General features: G+C 37.6%; 1 protein-coding gene across 1 annotated transcript; it reads right to left on the bottom strand.

Annotated features, from left to right (window-relative positions):
• Nucleotides 1-1,125: 1,125 nt before the first annotated feature.
• Nucleotides 1,126-23,256, bottom strand: LOC119790233 (synaptoporin). The gene is made up of 6 exons (XM_038295691.1): nucleotides 23,089-23,256; nucleotides 22,915-22,980; nucleotides 5,613-5,737; nucleotides 5,337-5,535; nucleotides 5,013-5,204; nucleotides 1,126-2,562 (listed from the first exon to the last, which is right to left on the bottom strand). The coding sequence occupies exons 1-6, from the start codon at nucleotides 23,104-23,106 to the stop codon at nucleotides 2,311-2,313; spliced, it is 852 nt and encodes a 283-aa protein (XP_038151619.1). The 5' UTR covers nucleotides 23,107-23,256; the 3' UTR covers nucleotides 1,126-2,310.
• Between the last annotated feature and the right edge of the window lie 289 nt (nucleotides 23,257-23,545).

The following is a 23,545-nucleotide window of genomic DNA, read 5'->3' as shown; positions in this document are numbered from 1 at the left end:
TGTATCTGTTGTAAGTTGTATTATGTAGTTTAGCTGACTGATCCACCTCCAAAGTTAACAGTTTTACCTCTACCCTATACCCTCCAGACAGAGCTGATACTTGTCATCACTCTGACTGGTTTATTTTAACAGCATTTGTCTACAGTATGTGTGGATAACCTCACCCGCTGGTCACATCCAATACTGTCCCAAATCTTCGGTTGTGGTCTGACTGAAAAAAACACTATTTTCAGTTGGAGAAGGTTTTAGATAGTTTTGTACTAATTGTGTAAATATGATTTATCCCCCTTTTCAGAGTTTTTACATTTTGCACAGATGGATTTTACTTTTTTTTTTTCTTCCTGAAACCTTGGTTTAAACTCTTCATAATGCTCAATGATGATGAATCTTTTTAATGGAAATCAAATTTGGTAGGTTGTTTAACAAAAATAAGAATTCCAGATGGTTTCCTATTCATTGAGTGGTTTCAGCTTTGCGGTAACCCGAACACCTCAAATCATTATGATAAATTCTCTTCATCAAATTTTTTCAATTTGTCTCGTTCTTTTTATTGAAATTTCAGATTAAATCCTGAAATGAAAAATGTATACTTTGGATCCATCAGGAAACTGAGTCGCGAGAGAAAGCTACAGAGTCCTGTTTGTAGTTAGCCTAAAAGCCAATTAAAGGAGACTACACGCATGGAGACACAGATTCTCTACTTAAATTAGACCAAAGTTGAACTATTTGGCCTCTCTCTAAATGTTCCTTTTCTCCCTAAAAATGGGATGAGTAACTTGATAAGGGACAAGCAATATTATGGGTGGGCAAATCATGGGGATCCACGGAGAAAATCCAAAAAAATTAAACTAGGGCTTTGAAATCACATTTATGTACTATTTCTTATTGTTATTTGACATGTAGCTTGACAAAATTCAGGAATATCAATGGTTAAATCTTAAATTAGGAAATTTAGTGTCTAAGTTACATTTCCAGTCTTATTGGGAGAAGTTGATCGCTTGATAAAGATGTGAATCTTTTAGGAGATTTTTCGTGTAAAAAAATGTTGTAGTGGAAACCAAATCCAGAGGTCAGCAGCCAGGCTAACAACTTATTCTGAACAGAAATACAACCATCACGAACAGAACCAATTTGTGCATCTTTATTATTGAGTCATGGGCTTGTGCACCATATATATGAGAGGTAAACTGTGTTCTGTTAACTTTTCAATAACAGTGCAAGTGACATGCGCAAAGGGTTAGAACACAGGGCTGGAAATCTATTAAATAAACAGGAGAACAACTTTCCATTTATTTCTACAAAAACCCCAAAAATTAACATATATACAGATAAACTCACCTTTTCATTTTTTTTCTGATTTAACTATGGCAGTTAGGTGTTTTCTTTGTCTGTTTTTTTTGCAGGGCTTTAACAGTTTATATAAATAGTGAGAACATGCTTTAGAATAACTTTTGTGAGGAATGCCTTCTTTTAAAATCGGTAAAAATATCTTAAAAAATATTAAAACATTAACAAAAAATTCCTTATGGATGTTTCTTTGTGGTAGAAAAGAAAATCAGTGGAAAGAAGCGCACAATGCAGAAGTTGCATATATATTTCAGTTTGTTTTTGCACAGATTCTTTGTCATAAAATTTCCTGGATGAATTTGTTGCTTGTGATTTATGTGGATTTGATGATTTTAGACAAAAAAGTCCAGCTTTAGAATGGCAAAAAAAAAACAAACAATAAAAATAAATAAAAATACAGCTGAAATAACAGAATTTACACTAATCATGCATCATAATAGAATTAAAAACACCTTTTATCAAAATATATCCCTTGTTATTGTAATAACATAACAGAATACCTGATTATCTATCAGTGATGTGTCAGAGCAGAATAAGTTTTGTAAACTTTTACACTTGAAATGCATGTTTTGTCTTTTTTTTAAATCCTGGTTTCACAGAGACCTTACTAGCTAACAACATCATGCACTTTAAAACCTTTACAAAGAGCACTTTTCCTGCCAATACATAGTGCAAACAACTAGAACAGAGACAGCCAATCAAAACAGCAATGTCAATAATCAAGCACGGAGAAACTGTCACCAAGTGTTTCAAACTACAAGAAGAACGACATTCAGCTTACACAAATCTGAAGGAGAAGAAGAGAAAGGACAACATCTTGTGAACAATACCCAACTAAGTTTGTATCTATAACAGGTGAACTCTGACTCTTTATGACCGCCTTTCTTTTCAATAGCATGCCCAGCTCCTGACTGCTTTTGTTGGAAGAGGCAGCGGCATCACGCTCAGAATGACAAGGCACGGCTACATCTGGTTGGCGTAGGAGGTGGGGCCTCCGACTTGGCTGTACTCAGACGGTTGATCGAAGCTCCCCTGGGTATTGTAGCTCCCTGACTGATCAAAGCTCCCCTCGTTGTAGGGTTGCTGGTCGAAGGTGCCGGCTTGTTTGTCAGGCATGCTGCCTGCTAACCTGGAGCCACCCTTGTGCCAGCTGGTCTCCTTGAAGACAAACCAGATGTTTCCAGCCCACAGAACAAAGTTGAGAAATCCAAACACCTAAGGAGAAATAGCATGGTATATTTTTTCAATATGGTGGCTGTTCACTTATTGTTCATTACTGATATATATATATATATATATATTTATATATATACACACACACACACACACACACACACATATATATATATATATATATATATATATATATATATATATATATATATATATATATATATATATATATATATATATATAATATATTTATATATAATATATTTATATGGAATATATATATATATATATATATATATATATATATATATATATATATATATATACTCCTGTTCAAAAGTTTAGGGTCACATTGAAATGTCCTTATTTTTGAAGGAAAAGCACTGTACTTTTCAAAAAAGATAACTTTAAACTCGTCTTAACTTTAAAGAAATACACTCTATACATTGCTAATGTGGTAAATAACTATTCTAGCTGCAAATGTCTGGTTTTTGGTGCAATATCTACATAAGTGTATAGAGGCCCATTTCCAGCAACTATCATTCCGGTGTTCTTATGGTACAATGTGTTTGCTCATTGGCTCAGAAGGCTAATTGATGATTAGAAAACTCTTGTGCAATCATGTTTACACATCTGAAAACAGTTTAGCTCGTTACAGAAGCTATAAAACTGACCTTCCTATGAGCAGATTGAGTTTCAGAGAGGCTCTAACCAGAGTAGAAAAAGAAGTGGGAGGCCGTGTTGCACAACTGAGCAAGAACATAAGTACATTAGTCTCTAGTTTGAGAAACAGATGCCTCACAGGTCCCCAACTGGCATCTTTATAAAATAGTACCCGCAGTATTCTGTTTGTGCTGTCCTCTGAAGGGATCAGTACACACCGTTGTAGGAAATCTTCAATTTCTTAGCAATTTCTCACATGGAATAGCCTTCATTTCTAAGAACAAGAATAGACTGTCGAGTTTCAGATGGAAGTTCTGTTTTTCTGACCATTTTGAGTGTTTAACTGACCCCACAAATGTGATGCTCCAGAAACTCAATCTGGAAATGGGCCTCTATACACCTATGTAGATATTGCACCAAAAACCAGATATTTGCAGCTAGAATAGTCATTTACCACATTAGCAATGTATAGAGTGTTTTTCTTTAAAGTTAAGACTAGTTTTAAGTTATCTTCATTGAAAAGTACAGTGCTTTTCCTTAAAAAATAAGGACATTTCAATGTGACCCCAAACTTTTGAACGGTAGTGTATATATATATAAATTTAGTCACACAGTAATCCCCCACATAACTGTTTAATAATACTTCATTATAGAAATAAACATTTATTATCTTTGTGATTTAAACATTTTGAAAGAATATACATTAAAGTCCTATACTCCTGATTAAATTAAAATTAGTGTTAATCTATATCTGCAAGAGTTAGGAAAAACTTTCAGAGCTTTTTTTTCTCATCATTAACAGCTTCAAAAGAAAGTATTTCTTTTTTAGTGTTAGTTCTTTTTATACTAAAGGTCTCATAATTCTCAAGTTTTGAGAGGAATGTTTAGAAATGCTCACCAACTTCAGAGAGCGTATACTCGGGTTAACGATTGGTTTACCAAATTAGTTGATTGTTATTTCAAAAACAGATTAAACCAAATTTATCTGATTATTATTTTGGCCTGAGTGGTGCCATATTAAAGGGGGCTGAATGCTGAGTGCCACACTAAAAACGTTTTATGAACGGTTAAAATTCTTTTAAGGTAAGATATGACCTTACAAGTTTTGCTTGATTTGTACCAAGGTTATTCTCATGAATCAAAAGTAACAAAATGATGAAAACTACAAATAAAAAAGCTTTTCGGTAACTGAGCTAAAGTTAAAACTACACCTTGCAAAAAAAAAGTAAACACTAAAACTGTAATAAGAGTTTCTAAAACTAAACCAACAGAGTGTTCATTTGGGTCTACAATATTAATATGAGGTCTAGTTTACAGTTGCATTTTTAAACTTCTTTTCAGTGTACAGCATTACGGCAGCAGATAGCAGGTATGGTTATGGTTATTATTATTGCTGCAGTTATCTTTCCTTATCTGGAATTGTATTTCCATTCCATCTTTAATTTTTTCATTTCAGTCGTCCCCAATATGTAAGTTGTATTACATAAAAGACTAAAACTTTAACTGAAACCAATAAAACATGAACTGAGACGAAGAACAAAGCATAAAAAAAAATTTACCGGTTAAACTTTCTAACATTATAACGAATAGGGTTAGGGTCAAAATCAGAAGTCAAAACTAAATAGAAATAAAAAGTAATGCAAATTTCAAAACTATTTTTTGTTTCCCATTTTGTGTTTTTTTGGGTATGATTTGGTATAAGCTATCAAACTAAACTAGGTATTTTACACAATGCTTCTTTCCGCTTTTTTAGTCTGAACGATGTTTTAAAATACAGGTTTAGCTTTAAATTGTTTTTGTTTTTAAATTATGTATCTGTTTTAACTTACCACCGAGGTGTTGAGCCCAGACCACCGAGGCCCGTTCAGAGAGCCGCACTTGTTAGTCGGATCTTTGCAGGCTGGGATCAGGAGCTGCACCTCGTCTGGATCAGTGGCAACCTTCACATCAGACAGGGCCTTGGCCCAGGCAGAGGAGCTGACCAGCCACATGAAAGAAAATACTACTGTCACCACAAAGTCCTAAAAAAAAACAAAAAAAAAAAAACAGATTAAACAATATTTTCTAAATCATCATGAAAAGTAAATAAAAAAAATGCTTGGCATTTAGAACAGCAGCTGATATAAGAGGTTAGTAAATATAAGCATACGCACAATGAGAGGTCTTTGACTGTTTTCACGGTACTTATTCAGCAAGAAAACGTAGACAACTGTGGCCACAAGAGAATAGAGGAAGGAGAAAACCGCAATGGTGACAAAGAATTCAGCAGAGGAGGAATAATCTCCGACCAGAAACACACGCTCCCTCCTCACTGCCTCACACATGGGGGCTTCAAACGACACCTGGTGCAACCTGGCACACAAAGGACAATACCACTTTTTTAAATTGCAGCTATCCTGAATCTGAGCTCATAGGTGTGTCTCACTCACCTGAAAGGATAACCAAAGTCAATGCCGATGCTCAGGTTGCTGCTGGCCTTCTCCATGCAGTCCACACTGACCCTCAACTGTCCCGAGTAGCCACCACATGTTGCAAAAGCAAAAATGGCAAAGAGCTGCAAAGAGAGATTAACATTTAGGAGAAGCCATATTTCAGATGAAAAACAATCAGCTCCAGAAGCCCGCATATATATTCTGCATAATTTCTGCATATACCCAGAATAAACCTGATTGTAGCTACTTGTCTTCAGCAGCTAAGTTTATTGAACATCATTGCAGTTTTTTTGCAGATCAAATAGAGTACTGATCAATCAATCATTCAAAACTTAAATCACAGACCCCTAGTTCAGGTGGAATCTGTTAGCAGGGTACTATCAGTTTTGTATAAAGCTGCCCTTTATGAACGAGTGATAACAAAAAAACCCCACTACACATCACTTTAAACTCGCTATACCCAAATAAAAGACGTATAGGAGAGCAGGTATGCATTTGAAAGGGCTATTGATAAAGCCTACAGGAGGCAATAAACTTGGGCAAATTTGTAAATTGACGTTTACAGATTAGTGTTCCTCTACTTTGGATGTTTTTTGATGAGGATTAAGGTTTATGACTGGAGGTGACAGGGGAGCAAATCAATACTGATTTGATCTCCATAAAGGAACTTGTGAACCGCTTCAAACTTGTAAAACTGAGGTAATCGTCACAGAGAAATTAATATGGCTTTCATCAAAGTCAACAAACATAAACGTGAAAACACAGACACACACATTTGCTGCCCTCAGTTTGCTCTCTTTGCCCACTTGCTCATATAAACCTCCCACTGCCTCAAGAGCTCTCAAAGCTATAATAACCATAATCAGAGCTGATGCCTGGCTAGCATGAACTGCTCCTCGATGTGCAGCTTACCAACAGCTGGCAACCCAATTTATGACTCAGTTCCAACCATTCTCTGCCACTGGAGGGCACCATGTAGTTAATTATGTCATGAATGCCTTCAGCCTAACAGTCAAAAGCTACATACATAGTCAGCACTATCACTTGTGACCTATCAAGTTGAATATTGCTGAACTGATATTGCAAATGATCCTTTCTGAGTGTACAAGGTCAAAGACTTTTTAGACACCAATGACCAGAGATTAGGAATAACAAACCTGGGCAGCACACCTTCAACAAGTGGTGCTGGATCCTGACATTGCTTATATAGACTGATGTTCAAATCTGAGAGTTTCTATGAACAACCTGTTTAGTAAAAGCATCTAAATAAAATCACTCAGAGGTAGACTTGCTCGTGTTCTTCAGATCTTTGTCCTGCATAATCCAAGTGTGCTTGAACTCTATTCGACTAGTCGATGACAAGGCATTCTCAGTAGGATTTTTTGGTCAACAGGAAAATTAATGATTTTGTCATCTACAACAAGGTCTCCATTCTGCAGCAAAGCTGCTCAAGAACATGGTGCATGTTGCAAACCTTTCAAAAAGTTCAGCTTTTTCTTAAAGCCAAAGTCTCTTGGTTAATCACATTTGATTCATGATTTAACTGGCAGGGAAATTATACCTTCATCTGTAAACTTATTTTCATATTCACACAAATTTTATTTGTTGCAATTAAAATCTGTTCCCTGAAGATTAAAGTAAACTGCTGTTCTCTATACTCAGTCTATCAAGTATATATTTATCTAATAAAAAATGAAGCCCCTGTTGCTGTGTATCAGGGCTCTATAGAGGGCAGAGCATATGCTAAAGTAAGGGTGGAAAAATTATTCAGTATTAATATATATCATAATATCAGAGATATTTCATCATACATCACAGTTTGTAATTACAGGATCTGTGACTGATTTTCTGGGTTTTATGTAGTTTTAACAAATGTTTCTAAAGAGTGGGACTTTCCCCCATCCTGTCATGATCCTGGTCCTGATGACTGGAGCATTAGTTTCATTCCTTCCACCTGCTTAGCTCTGTCCAGTTTTCATCTGCCCTCATTTGATCCACCTGTTCCAGTTCTTATTTATACTGCCTGTTTTCCAGCCATCAGTGGCAGAATAATCGAGTTGAGTTTGAGAAATATGAAATATCTAACCTAACTTGTAGTGTTGTTAGGCTGCCTGATCCTTACCTGTTTCTGCTTCTGGATTCCTGAGTTTTGGTTTACCCCTATTCTGGTCTGTTTCTGCCTGTTCCCTGTGTTCAGACTGCTATTTGGACTCAGCCTGTTAGCAACGTTGGTTCTGTTCCCTGACCCTGGCTTGGATTGTCCCTTTGGTACCTCCGCATCTCTCAGATCTTCTGTTTTGGACCCCTGCTTCGTTACCTGCTTTGGATTGAGCCTCTGGACTCATCTGCTCTTAAGTGTTTGCTGACTCCCGCTCTAGGGGCTGTCCTGCCTCGCTGTTGGAACTCTCTGGGCAGCTTCCGCCACATATTAAGAAGAAGTAATCTGACTTGTTCCCACTCCTTCCTCTGGACATGGACTGAACTGAGAACCAGGTTAGTGATTGACATGCTAATTAAGCCCAGTCTGAGCCTAGTAATCACTAACCCGAGTGTCTGTCTCTAGAGAGAATCCAGCAAGCCGGTCCCAGCTAATGAGCCGCTTAGTCTAGAGCTATCTTTAAACAAACCAGCTCTTTCTGCCTGAATTCTGGGTCCATTTGTCTGAGCCTTGACACATCCTAAACAGTGAAATTTTTGCGAACATAGAAGACTATTGCATGACACACGATACACTCATAAAATTGACTCACTGGATTAACTCAGTATAATTGATTACAGTTTTTCCATCCAATACATTTTTGCCAGCTGGGAATGGGCTTTCCAGCTCAAATCCACACTTTTAATTTTTTAAAAGTACTTTGAAAAGGAAATTAATGCATACACCAAATTCGAACATGTTGGGTTGGTTCAACTTAATAAAAATCTCATTCTGTTTACCAATATTTGTCCCTGCATTGGATAAAGTTATGTTCAACTAGCTAACATTTAAATAACCCAATGACAAATGAACTGTTTTTATCAACTCGATTGTATTCAATGTAAGAGCAGAAACACAGTTTTGTTAATAAACACACATGCATCCTACATATTCAAAATAACCTCGACAAGCATAGAGCTATTTGTTTGTTCACATTGATTTGTTCACATTGGATGATGTTTATACACAAATACGACCTGTGAAATTCTTAAGTGTGCACACTTCATATATGGCATACATCAGTGTCACTGGAGAGATTGAAACAAATCTCAGAAAAGGAGAATTTAAAAGAAGCTGTCACTGAAGAAAAAAAAGCCAACTTGTAATGCTGTTTTAATGAGAGAATACGGTTTCTGAAATCATCTGGGTCATGGCTACCACAAAACTGGCTAAAATCAAAAACAACCTAACTTTTGCTCAGTTAGCATCCCGACTATCCAGGAGTCTTTATCAGATGGTTTAAAAGGGGTGATGAAGGGGTTAAAGATGCCCTCTAGTTTGAAGGAAAAAGCCATCACTGAACAGAGGGCTTAGGATCACGGTTTCAGCTTGAGAGACAGCAATCGCAATTTGTGGCAGCGGAACCTGCCACAGCACTGGCAGAGGTGCAGACGGCCTGCCACTGATTCCCATGTCCTGCCACGTCGCTCAGACAGCCACGCTGTCTGTTTTGGCTATTTTGAAAGACAGCCACAATGAAGCAGATTGGTTCCAAAAAATTACTCTTGAGGGTACAGTTACATTTCCCAGAGTACATAATATCACAACAGAGAACAAACTGAAACCCTTCAGGCCATGCAGAACTGTGAGTGGGATTACAATGACAACTCTCCAGTCGAACTTTTAACTTCTGTTTTTGAAAAGAAAAATTACTAGGTCAAGTTCTTCTCTGTCATTATCGATGCGCAAAATCTCAAGGTTTTTACAAGATTTGAGGAACAATAACTTGCCTACTCTTCATGGCAGGCTTGTCAATGATAATGCTAACTCAGCCAATGTAACTGCAAGTACTTTCTGTGTCTACTGTGGCATCTTCTGGCATCCTGTGGCATCTTCGTGGCCTGGGAATTCTAATGAGTACCAGCATGAGTTAAGCGATTTTTTTTTTGTAACAACTCACAGTAAGCTCTCACACTGTATAATAGGCCGGCTGTTTGAGCAGGGAGTCTTTGCCATCCTTTACGCATGTTATATACATACCATGCTATTAGGACATAGTCTGAAGTACAGATTAACTTTATATTTTGTCGAATACTTTTTATTAATTGAAAATGACACCATCAATTGAAAGTACTTATTTATGTACTTATTCACTCAGAAACTCATAACTATCCTGACATGAGGGAGTGAGAAGTGATTCACAGGAGAGATCTCTGAAGATTGCAGAGATTTTTGCTTTCTTTCTTTTTTATAAGCTGTGCTTACCTGCACTGTCTTCCCCTCATAGTTTTGTTTTTCGTGAGGCACAAAGAGGATAACTATTTTACTATGTCCATTTTCTGTCCTCCTAAAGTCTTCTTTTTCTTGAGGAAACATAAACTGTGCTTTCTACAGTCAGTTTTTGCAATGCTCCAAGAAGATCCCAATTTTATCTGTTTTCTGTCCTCCTGAACCCCTATCATGGGTAAAGTATTATTTTCTAGGTTTCACTGATTGTTTATGCATAAGTTTGTCCCGCCCGCTGTATAGATACTGTTTGGCTCTAAATTAGACTGTTTTTTGACTCTTTTGCTCTGATTTCCCAGTAAATGTAGACACTATGTCTTGGATAAAAGTCATGAATGCATCACAGTTGTCACTAACATGATTATGGGTGAGATTATTATCCCAGCTGATTTTGTTAAGCACCTGTGTTGAATTCGGAATCCCCTCTGTACTGTTCTGATATTGATTTCTTAGTAGAAGTGAATCTGTTTTTACATAGCTTTCTTGAGAGCAGAATAAGGTTATGGTCTGTCCTGTCCAGGGTGTACCCCACCTTTCCCCCATAAACTGCTGCTGGAGATAGGCACCAGCCTAACCGTGAACCTAGCAGATAAGTGGGAGAAGATGGATAGCTAAGGATATAATGAGTTGGCAGTGTTGATTTTGTGTTGGCCAAATCTCTGGTTAGTAAAACCCAGATTAAAACCCAAACATTATTAGTAAGAGAAAGACTCCTGGTAATGTGTGTTTGATGTGGGTTTCACTTCAGCTAGAGCCTAAATAGCTACGCGGACTACAGCCAGAGCATCTCCAGAAAAGTGACCATTTTGTTGACACACAGAGATGATTAAAGGAAACTGTAACAGAGATCTTTCAAAAAAGAACAAAAAAATGTGAGTTCTTGCAGAAAAACCAAATAAAGACAAGTAACCAGAGGAGCAAGGGAATAAATACTCTCGTTTCATTTACACAATGAGCTGAGATAAGCATCTCTTTTGCTCTCTATTCCTGCACACACTCTCTTGCAGCTGCCTCCTTCTAGCTGTGATTTTTCAGCTTGGGTTTTAACCCCTCTCATTTCTAGCTGGGGCCTTTGAACAGGAGAGTGTGGCATTGTGGAAAGAGGATGGATGCTAAGCCGCGCGCCCCCGTGTGTTTATCTGCCTCTCCCAGCTGGGCTCCTCAGGGAACAAGAGATAGAAAGAGAGAGGAGGGAGAGAAGCTAATGGGGGGAAACAGATACAGGAAAAGGAGAGAGTACAGCGCTGGAATTAAATCCGTCTGCAATGTAAACAAAGCTATGGAACATCTCAGTCATTCCTCATCTTGACTGACCTACATGGCATCAAACTGCACCACTGTGATTTTGAAAATATTTTATTTCTAGGGAAGGTAGCAACCTAACATAAAATAAATGCTAGAGGTGACATTACGTATAGATTTTAAGTACTGGGAAAAAATATTTTAAAGACTGAGCAAGTTGGGAACCTCAAACAGAGTCTTTCTAGATGTTTTAAATTATGCTTCAGTTCCAGACTTGGCTACCAGTGGTCTGATTTGATGTTTGGCATCCAAAATTTCTACTAAGCATCAATTATTGCAGTGGGACAGAGAAAACTCCCTGGAGAAAAAATAAATCTACACTGAAAGCCTAAAGACAAATATGTGGTGGGAGAATTATTTTAGAAAAATTACTGAAAAGCATTTCCATACATTAGAATGTCATTAAAAAAACTCATGTATCTGAGTAATTCAAAACAAAAAGACAAATTCACAGTTTGTATAACCTGATCACAAAAAGTTATAAAATCCAAAAATAAATGTTCTCAAATACAGCAGTAAATAAAGCAGTGTTGCCATTATATAACTTATAGAGACAGGAGAAGCCTCCTGCATTGGCATTTATCCAGGAGGGTTAAGCCACAAAATGTAAATGACAAAGGAGCTGGTTGTTCACCATGCCATACCCAAGCATAATAACAGAAAGTTAGTTAAGGGTAGAAATGTGCTAGAACTGTTTAAAAGCAACAATTTGAAAGGAAAAGTCCAGTCAGCAAGAAATAATCAGTGGATCATTATCTATACCTAAAACTAATAAGTTTGCACTGATTTAATGAATTTGTCGTTGATAAGTAAAAATATTAAAACAATGACATCTGCCGACAGTGACGTCACTGTATGAATGTAACTTTCCATAATTTTTAATTGATACGCTATTACATGAATAGCCAGGCTTCTTTAGCAATGGCTTTTTATGGCTGACTTTAATGGCATAGAAGCTCTCAATGCCTGATGGACGGCTTAGCGGAGTTTCCATAGTCAATTCAGTTCAGTTTATTTATACGGCGCCAATTCGCAACACGTCATCTTAAAACACTTTACAATTCATCTAGATCATACAGTTTTCTTTCTATCAAAGTAAGGGAAATCAGATGAATGCATCGACTTATTGACTCGAAGGAAATCCCTCACACCAAGCATGCTTGTAGCGAGAGTGGAGAGGAAAAATCACCAGACTCAGAGTGAGAGGCCATCTGCCGAGGCCGACTGGGGTTCAAGGAGACAGAAGCAGAGATACCGTCTCAGTTTAACACCTCTGTGTATAAAAATTCTGACCTTTTGTAATCTTTAAGTTTTCTGAGGAAGTGAGTTATTGGCTTTCATTAGCTATAAGCCATATTAATCAAAATTAAAGTACTTACAATATTTCCCGTTATGTGTAATAACTCTCTCTCTTTTTTTCCCAATTCAATGGACTTGGTTGCATCAAGCAGAAAAGTTGGCATGGTAATGGGAAAGAAGTAAAGTGGCTATATATTCGGTCAAAAACTGCCCAAAATATTCTTGCATCTTTCTATCAAGTACCACACACTCCCACATTTCCACCTGCTGCATTCACGTCAGCAGGCATTGGTGTTGTGACAAGTCACTGCTTGGGGGGAAGAAAGAAACCCCTCGAATGTTCACTCCTTGTCCTGCTAGATTATATGAGGAGGGAACACATCTAGTGTGCTCTTTATAGAAGCAAAATCAAATAAAAAATAGACAAACTATAAAACACAAAGAAAACACATTTGTAGTAAATTATAGCAAAGTAACATATTCTTAATGAAATTAGCAAATCCAACTTGGCTAAAAAATAAAGGTTTGCTGAACCTGTTTTGTTCTGCAATTTGTTTATTAAAACCCAATGCTACTTACTAGGTGCTGTACAGAGCACCATTATAGTTTAATGCTATTAATTGTAATGCATACTATATCTCTGTAATGTATTTCTATTTGGAGGGTTAATTTTATAATTAGAAAAAATATAATTATTATCATAACAGAAAGGAACCCCGGGATGAACTGTGCCAATGTACCATTGGATTAGTCAGACATGTTTACACATCACAAAAAGGTTGTGCATATATCAAGATAAATGCTTTATATTCCTAAAAGCATATTAATTTGCAGATTGTATTCTTATAACAGTATTATTGATGTCACAATTCTGATTACATTTAAAAATCATTTCCTCACTGCAAATGAGGGAATGCAAATTTCGGGAAACTGTTTATATCTCAGCAAAAAAAGGATGAGCCCCTCCGATACTGTTGGCATGACGTGACTGTGGAATGACAGTAAAATACCTATCAGTCAACTCCGTCTGAGATGCTCTTGAATCATAAAAGGGAGCGTAGAGAACGCTTCTGGGACTAATTAAAACACAACTGCCCTAAGGAATCTAAACCATGTAATAAGGCATGCATTATCATCTGCCAGCAGGGAAGTATCCATCCATTTTCTGTCATGCTTTATCCCCGCTGGGGTCGCGAGGGGTGTTGGTGCCTATCTCCAGCTGTCTGCGGGCGAGAGGCGGGTTACACCCTGGACAGGTTGCCAGTCTAGCACAGGGCAACACAGAGACAGCAGGGAAGTATGATTTCAGAAAAAAACACACAAAAAAACTCTCCATCTGACTTCTTCTCCTGGCTATGTCCTCCAGCGTTGGCAAAGTTGCCATCATGCTACAGTTAAATGCATCTTTATGCCATCAGTTATGAAGACAATTGCACACACTTTTTACAACTTAGAAATCTTCACATTTGACATTTTCGAAATCAATCCAAAAATACATATTTTGGGCAGGGAAAGGCGTCAGGTCAACTGAGTCACTATCCAGTCCTGTTTATGAACAGCATTTTCAATTTTATTTCAATTGAGGGAGGAAATCTTGGTCAGGCAATTTAAACAACGTTCTATTAGGACAATTATCCTAACCCACATCACAATGCATTTTTAAGGCTAACATTAGGCATCTGGAATGACACTCCCAACCTTAACCCAATTGAAAAATTGTGGATACAGCTTAATTGCTGAATAAAAGTCACAAATTCTAACAAAAAATAAATTAAAAAAGCGTTCAAATACTTAAGAAGACTGATGCCAGGAGCTTGTTCATGGTTTCAAAAATAGTGTGATTAAAGGACAATAACCAATCGTTTTAGTGAAAGTCTTTGTATATATTTGAGTCTGTATGTATAGATTTATCCAATCCAATGCTTCTGGTTTAATAATTGTATCCTAGAACATGCCCTTGACTAAGTACCCCTGAATCAAATGCCATTCCCCTGCTCTCTTTGATTGCCCTGAAATTTCATCTTTAAAAAGTGCCCTTTTCAATCATTATTAGCTTCTGCAGGCACCTTTGCAAACCTTATCATAACATGATTTATGACTTAAGGGAATGCATTTCAGTCATATCTATTTTACTTTTTTAAAACTGCAATTTGGTGTCTAAATATTTGACTTATTAGACTAATATTAGATTTTGGTTTAAAAAAAAAATGATGAAAAAAAAAAATAAATTAACTAGATCTTTCCATAATAGGTTACATAATAATTTCAAATGCTTTGGAACTCCAGCAAAACCGAGTGACAAAAAGAGAAACATGGAATAGAGCTCCTTAAAGACTAATCAAGGAAGTTAATTGTTCAACATTAAAAAGAGATTGGAAAAATAATCACAGTGCAAGAGTTTTCAAAGCCACAACTGGAGCTGAACAGAGAGGAGAGTCATCTCACATTTGCCAATAAAACTTCATGATAAACTCCAATATCTTGGGATTATCGTGAAGTGGAAAAAAATTATATAAGTAGTTGATGTTCTGGGGCTGTTTTAATATTGTAATTGGACCTTGGATACTGTAATTAACAAAAACATGAAATCTGTTCTCTATAATGAAATATTGAATAAGAAAGTCTGACTATCAGTCTGGGACCTCTGGCCCTAACACCAGTGATTTATAATTTAAAAGCTGTTTTGGAGCCCCATTTGTTCTCCCCCCACCTTTCAAAAAGTCTGCATGCCAGAGTTAATACTAACCTGGCAAGAGCCAGAGTAATACCATATAGAATTCAAATTGAACTACGCTCATCAATCTGGAAAGCTGCATGAAAAATTTGTTTTAAGCCACTCACAAAAGCATTAGTAGCTTGATTTGTTTCATAACTAGTGGACTTAAATGACAAATCAAACTCTTACTGAATCCGGTTGGGAGGACACGCAAACATATTTCATCCACAAAGGCGTTTTTCAAAAAGTAATTGATACTCCTGCTAAAATGGGCCCAGCCATGTTTGCTTGTGGTTGTGGTTCACTCATTGATCATACATGTCACTGCATTACATTCGCTTCAACACATTTCTGTGTTGAAGCGAATCCATCTGCTGGATCCTGGCAAGATGTATTTCCGATAGTTTTTGAACTCACAAATCTCACAATTCATCTTGCTTGCAAGGTAATGTTATAACCAATGTGGATAAAATCTTTGTTTTTGGGCATAATAAACAAATTACAGTAACATTTAGCCTTTCATTTCAGTGACTGCTTTTCATATTTGACTCACAGATTTCCTCTAATTTTGTGTAAGCGACAAAATGCAAGCAAGCTTACATTCTGGCTTCTCAGCCAATCAGCATCATGATGCCTCTGTCACAGCTCTACTGCTTTATCCTTTCAATAAAGACAGAAAGTCATCCTTGCCTACTGCAGAGAGTGTGGTTAGAAACAGTGACATTTATTGATCAACATGTAGTATGACATTGGGTTAGACAGCAAGTAACTTTACCACATATCTTCAAGAAACTGTGCATGCATGCAATCTGCATGAAGAGAGGAGAAAGCTAATAAAGAAAGTGCTAAACACTCAAAATGATACCTTAATTTTTTGTAGAACCAAATAAATTAAAGTCAAGTAAAAACCAAACAAACACCCGATTAAATCTATTTCTAATAAGGCTGCAAAGATTGGGAGCATCCATCTGTTACCTTTTTATATCATATCCTTGTCAGATTTGAGAAGTTAGATTTTCTGTTTTTACCATTTTTTCATCTGTCAACATAAGAAATGATATTCATTTTTTAGCATCAGTGCACATACAAACACGAAAACTAAAAGGGAGATGCAGCGAGATTAGTGACAGCTTTTTGACAGATATCGCAAGAGACTTGCCAGGTCAGAAAGATGTTTGTCACTACTAAAATAACTATTCCTTCTGACTGGGAGACACAGGCCTAGATAAGAACATAAGCCTTAAAAACATTAATGGATGTAACGTTTGTTATTTAGGCAACTTTACCAATGCCCATTTGTTTCGAGGTTTTGAATAACATCTTAGCTGACACCATGATGTAAATACTGAAATATCATGTCATAGTTCATTTCTATGTCCATTAGATTAATCAAAAATTGTCTCTGAAATGTATCTAAACACTTAGTGAAAACTTGGTAGTTGATAGGCTTTGTTTTTACCTTGCAATTCCTTCTATTTCTGTTGGATTTAAACCCAAGTCTCTGCATAAATTCCTGTTTTTTTATGTCCAGTGTTTATTATATTTCAGAGACAGTTTGTCTAGATGGCATCACCAAAACTATAAAAAAGGGGAATAAGTGTTTCCACTTAAACAGTGGGAATGACCCTTAAAAAGTATTAAATCCCCCCCAGAGGGTAGTAGAGCTGGTGTACAGTAAAGTACTGAGCATGGCATCATGCTGTAGTTGGTCAAACAGGGGTTTAGATCAGAGGACCACCATTACTCATGAATGAGACTCATGAAGGAGGCTGCGTCTTTGCCCCATGAATCACAAGGTCTTGTACTGTACTTGTGGAGCTGCTCTGGCATGGCTATGCCTTTCATTTGCAGTCATGTGCTCAAGCGACTGTGCAATTCTTTTTTCCCTCTCCACGCTTCCTTTCTCAGATGTGCATGCATAACCATGAAGCTAGATATAGTGAAGAGTTTGGGCACATCTCAAATGACAGCTTCTGCATGAGTTGGTCAACAGGGGAGACGGGGGGACCTTACAGCTGTTTGGAGCAGTATATGCAAGCAGCCGACAGCGTGCAAGACAGAACAAGAACTACACACACAATTTCCATTTATGGCTCACCATTGACAAACTGGATTCCAGAGCATCTTACTTCAATGCTTACCCTTAAACTAAATGCCCTATGTCATTTAGTTATATTTTAGAATGCAAACCTCACATATGACAGGGAGATTTGTTTTTTGTTTCAGAGATATGGTAAAACAAGTGTACAAATACACATTTTCCTGCATGACTGAGTAATTATGAATTTATATTATTGTAATACTGAACCAGAATTGACTATTAAAGTAGCAAACCAAGATGTTCAGCTGTCAGAAGCTTGGAACTTAGGACCCAATATTTAAGCAGACAGACCAGGGTGATTTCAAACAAGTGTTATTACGGTAAATAATAATCGGGGGCTGCTTGTCATATGGGGCAAATGGAAATCTGCTGTGAAGCAGGATTCTCCACCATGAACATAATCAGAAATAAATATCGATCCAGGCCCACAAATGACCACAGTGATATGTGCTTTAGAATGGCTTTGTTGCCATTCAAACACAGTTTTAAAAGCCTTGCAGGTCACCAGTCCATTGCAGGGCACCACAGAGACAAACAGGACAAACAACCATTCACACACACACTCACACCTAAGGAGAATTTAAGGAAGCCAATTAACCTAAAAGGCATGGGGGTCTTTTTGGACTGTGGGAGGAAGCCGGAGTACCCGGAGAGAACCCATGCATGCTCAGCAAGAACATGCAAACTCCATGGAGAAAGACCCTAGGCCGGGTATCAAACCCAAAACCTTCTTGCTGCAAAGCAGCAGTGCTGCCCACTGCTTCACTGAGCAGAACTTTATATATTTGATGATCAAAAGCAGGTAGACACTACTGGCTCAGCGGTCTTTGGCTTGAGTTATTAATGTTTTTAAACCCTGACTATGATATGAAGAAAAAAAATATGATTTATTTTATCCAATTCAATACTATAGCTTCAAAAGTTCTTCATCTGTAATACTTGAGGAGTGCCCTTGAAGGGGCCATAATGTAAGATTGTAAAATAGGGTCAAATTAGAGCAGCATTAAAGTTCTGTGATTGAAGAAATTAAACTAAAAAAAGAAAAAAATGGTTCCCTCTGTTTTTGTTTGAGAAGAACAGTTTAAAGAAAAAAGGCACCACTGCTGTGACAGGAGAATAAATCAGAGTAGTTTAGCCCTAATTAAAATGGGCGGCTATGTGTGTACTTTATGAACCCAAAGGCCAACAGAGAAGCTGATGAATATTCTCTCTCGGGAGAAGAAAGAAGGCAGGAGGTACAGATGTAAGAATGAAAAGGTCACTTGTAGTGCCAGAAATGTAAGGAATGGAGATGTGTGTGGTGGGGAAGGCAGTGAAGCTCAAATAATGAGCAATACTTCCCTCCATGCAGGCCCACTGAGAGGAACAAAAACAAAGACATGAGCTATGATGAGCTTCATCTTTATAACAACTCGGTCTTCTGCTTTCTTCTGTTCTCTGGATTTGAAAAAGTGTTTGCAAATTTCTTCCCATCCATCCATCCATCCATCCATCCATCCATCCATCCATCCATCCATCCATCCATCCATCCATCCATCCATCCATCCATCCATCCATAAAGTGCTCTAATCGAAGGCTTTGTCCCATATATGCTAACATAACTAAACTATATATGTAATTTTTATTTCACTGCTAAGCTACTTAAAATGATATCATTACTAAGCTTTGAAGTATATAAGATGAAAGAGAAAGTGAAAGAGTGCCAATATTCTTCTCTGGCTGCAGCAGCACAGTTGTGCAGCGCTGCCCCTCCCACCCATGTTGCTGTGGAATGCCAATCAGCTGGTTGTAAGGTTCCTAGGCTATTTCCCTTCACAAAAAAAAGCATAAATGTGGGTACTTGAAAACAGCTATAATAAAAAAGTGTTTTCTGACTTACAAACATAACATAACTTACAAACATGTGTGTGTGTTTACAGCCCTTTTAGTTCAATCAGTTGATGTGAACAGGTTTTTCTTTTTCAGCACAGAACAGTCTTACTGTAGGTTATGTTCACACAGCAGGTAAATATGATCATTTTGCCCATACAAAATTCATAGCTAAAAGGTCAGATATAGGTGGCATATGTTGTTGCTGATTGGATTAAAGTTTGATGGTGGGAGGGGGTAAAGCTGGCTGGACGGGGTTGAAGCTCCTTCAGCTTCTGTCATGGTTGGATCATGATTCTGCAGTAAGAACCCTTGCCCAAATCAGATCTGATTTGGTCAATAAATCTGTATATCTGACATTGAATCAATATCTGACAGTGTCTGCCTTTTGAATGGTGAGATCACATTTTATCCAACATTTACCTAATTTCCCTCGCTCCAAATACACATCAACAAAGATTTTTCTACAGCAGCAGCAGTCGCTGATCCACTAAATGGTATTTAGTTCTGCTCTTTGTTTTTTCCTTACCTTACGTTGTCATGTGATAATGATATTACTGGGTCCCATTTATTAGCAATTAAATAAAAATACAGAGACATCAGCATTCCTTTTTTTTTTTTTTACTAACGTAGCTTCATTAAATATTTCCGGTAACAAAACGATTATTACTTCCATAGATTGTGTGCTGCTGCCTGAAGTCTACATTCGTCTGTTGCGTGTTGCTGTGTTGCTTTGGTTTTCTGAACAGTTCATACAGAAGCAAAATTGTGCTTGTATTTAGTTAGTAAAATAAGTGACCAAGCAAAAAAAAAAAAAAAAGTAAAATGTAAACGTAGCCTTAGAGGAAAAAGGAAGGTATAATGTTATTTTCACAAGCATTCACCCAAAAAATATTACTTCCTGATCTACTGGCAGCAGTTTTATACTAAATATTTTTTTTCTCAGTTAAGGCACATTCAACATAACTATTCAATTAGTTTTAGCCCGTGACCAGACTTTCTTACCACCTGGATAACATTTATTTATGGGAAACCAGGAAGAGGAAAAGGGGTCCAAGACATGTTAAGAATACCCCTGCATAAAGAGATCTTAACAACTCTCAACAACAATCAAAAAAATGCCTAAAGGTAACATGGCTCCAAGTAATGCAAAACAACATAATTGGGATCCATATCTATCCTAGATATGCGAATGTTGATTTGATCTTCTTAATTATTTCAAATCCATTTAAGACCTACTGTAGACAGAATACCCAAACAGATTTTCTGATGTTGGCTTTAGTGACTCAACCAAAATGGATCCTATGCAAGAAATGTATATAGGGTTTTTCCATAAAAAAACAAACAAACTCCATTTGGGTTACCTCATTAACAGAGTGCTCTTAAGCTGCTGATTGCCACTACCTCGACGCCAGAGTGTTTGCCAGTTTTTGGTACTCTAGCCAAGCTGAGTTTTCTCTGAGTAAGACTGAGTTCTTGTCTCCCTGAGTTTAACCTTTTTGTCTCTGCCTCTCGGCAGGAAGTCATCCTGCAAACTGGACCTTTTCGGACCTCCTCTCCCAGGAGGGATCAACCGAGTCTAAACTGAGCCAGGGATTCAAACAGGAGGTTTTGAATCCAGTCTCCTTTTGAGGACGTTGAAATTACTCTCTGATTAAGGGAATCATCTTCACCAAGACCCGTTCAAGTACAGCAGGAAAACTGAGTGGCAATCAGCATCTCCGTTCACCTACACCGTCTTAGTTCTGGGTAAACCCTGTTCCGCCCTCCGCCGAATCAGACATACTCTGGAAAACCAACACACAGATTGGAGTCAAGGATCCTTCACTTCTCTGGAAACGTGAGTCAACTATCAGATCCTCTCCTTCAAGATCAACGAATCAAATTTCCCACTGAGCCTGAACTAACAGTCTGTCCTCCCCTCGCCTTCCAGTTCCGGCTGAGCAGAGTTCAGGGAAACTCTGCACCGAGCTTAACATCTTCAATAAAATCCGTCAAATTTTTCATCTGTGTCTCTCTGTTTGGACTTCAGCATTTTGGGTCAGACCTTTAATTGAATCATGACATAGTCGTGATGTCAGAAAAGCGACTGAGCCCTTAACCAAGCCATAACAAAAATGGCAGCACAAGAGGACATATACATGGAACTGCTGTTATCACACCTGTTTGATCAGAATCCTCAATTTCATCTAAGAGGGGAAAAAAGAACGTAAAAGCCTATGTTATTGTGGTTTCATATAGCATCTGCTGCTGATTCGTTTTTAACCACGATTGGCTGATACCAAACTTTCCTAAGCAGGAACAAGGTGTCACAAATCGAAAGATTCTGTTGATCCTACTTGGAAGAACGGGTTTGATTGGAGTATTTTGAGATGAATAAAGTGTAGAACTAAACCTGAGTCCCACACATTATCATTCTGTCCTATCAGGATAATATACAGGTTGTTCTCTGCCATGGATGAAAATAGGATTTCAGAAGTGGGGGGGGAGATGCAAGTATTTTTTAATATAAGTAACTTCAGCGTGTTAGACCATCCAATCAAAGACCTGATTCAGTTGCGCATCAGATGTTTGTAAAGTGAGCTTCTTAGGAGTGACAGCCAATTATACAAGAAAAGATGATCGGCCAATCAGGAACTTGTGGGCGGTCTAAACTCAGGGAAGCAGGCTTCAGCTTGAGCTGCGGTTTTCCGCTTGGTCCTAGTACTCCAAGTATCTGTGTACTGTAGCGCAATAATGCTTTTGGACAGTAAAACGTGCAGGGTACAAAAACGGATGATTAAAGTGCAAGAGACATGTCCCCCCATCCTCCCCCAAAATATTACATCCATGCTCTCTGCTAATAGATGTATATAAAATAACCTTAATGGTTGTGTTTGCTGAATTTCATCGGTTCATTTCTATAAAGGGTAACAAAATTCCATCTTTTTTCTAGTTAATAAAAACTGTGATCTCTTATGCAGTTTCTAATAATCACACCCCCACACCCCATCAAAGTCACACACACACAAACTCACACTTAAACACATTATCTGAGAAAATGCTGAACACCCTGGTGGCTAGAGCAATTTCTCTAAACTCACATCAAAGAAAGTCACTTATCTCTTCTCTAGCTTCAGGCTTCTCTGCACTGTACAATAAACACAGAGTCAACACGACCCACAGCCAGACAGAGAGGGGTAGCTGTAGTAAACATTCAGTCACAGTGAGCACACCTATTAGGGATTCATGTTATATCCTTTTACTCGTGCTGAAATGGGGACATTTATTGTAAGCAGGCACAAAAAAAAAAAAAAAAATGTACAGGGTTTGCACTCATAGTCTTAATTAAAAATAAATAAACATCAACACGCTCCACACGGCGCATAGGATTAGACAATAAGAAAATGCTTGCGCGTAAGGTGTGCAAAAATCCAACAGATGCGTGCAAAGTTTCTCAATTCATATCTAAATTCAATTATCTTTGCTTTTACTGCATGCAAAAAAATTTAAATAAAAATACCCAAGCTTATCCTCAGTACCAGTATTGATGTTAATTTGCGAAGAATGTAGTCATATTTAAGTAACTGCAAAAAAAATTACAACTCACCCATTCTAAAACACGAATAAATCCCAGAGGTAGTTTGAGCACCTGAAATGTCCCCGCAGATGCAAGCTACACACAGACAGAGAAGGTTAAAAATATTATTTCCACCAATTAATGGACCAATTGAGTTGTAATTAACCCTCCGTTCCTCTTCCTTCCATCAGCCTGTTCTCTCACCTGGTTAGCGGTGTCCATGTCTGCAAGAAACTGTGTTTTATCCTTTATTCTTAACACATAAACCTTAGACAATTAAAAGAAAGGAGAAAAAAAACCTGATGTATCTGCCGCGTAAACACACAGGAGCTCTGAGTCCGACCCCTGGCGGAAAAACCCGAACAGTCCACGATTTCTTTTCTCTTTTTTTGCATCTAGTCATTTTTTGAGCGCAGACAGTATCGGCTGTTTACCATGGAAACACACACAGAAAAAAAGGGGTGCCACCTCATTTTCTTCTTTTTCTTTAATGACACGGGATATTTATTTATGTTGACAGTTGTACCCGCTATGTGACCTTATGAATTTCTAAGAAATTGTTTTATATTTTATTTTGGTCACATGGAATACAGAAAGCAAATATAAACTGGTGGCTGTAAAATATGGAAAGGGTCATATTGTTATAAACTGATATAAAAGC

Source organism: Cyprinodon tularosa, unplaced genomic scaffold, assembly GCF_016077235.1.
Source record: "Cyprinodon tularosa strain WSP-4 unplaced genomic scaffold, ASM1607723v1 ctg11, whole genome shotgun sequence".
Classification (NCBI taxonomy): Eukaryota; Metazoa; Chordata; class Actinopteri; order Cyprinodontiformes; family Cyprinodontidae; genus Cyprinodon; species Cyprinodon tularosa.
This window is presented reverse-complemented; position numbering and strand designations above follow the sequence as displayed.

What these genes read in the sequence shown, in the direction of transcription:
- LOC119790233 (XM_038295691.1), bottom strand. An exon ending in TTATTCGTGTTTTAGAATGG is followed by an intron (nt 5,738 to 22,914) that starts GTGAGTTGTAAT and finishes CTCTCTTTGCAG; the next exon opens with CTCTTTGCCATTTTTGCTTT. An exon ending in GACTTTGGTTATCCTTTCAG is followed by an intron (nt 5,536 to 5,612) that starts GTGAGTGAGACA and finishes TTTGTGTGCCAG; the next exon opens with GTTGCACCAGGTGTCGTTTG.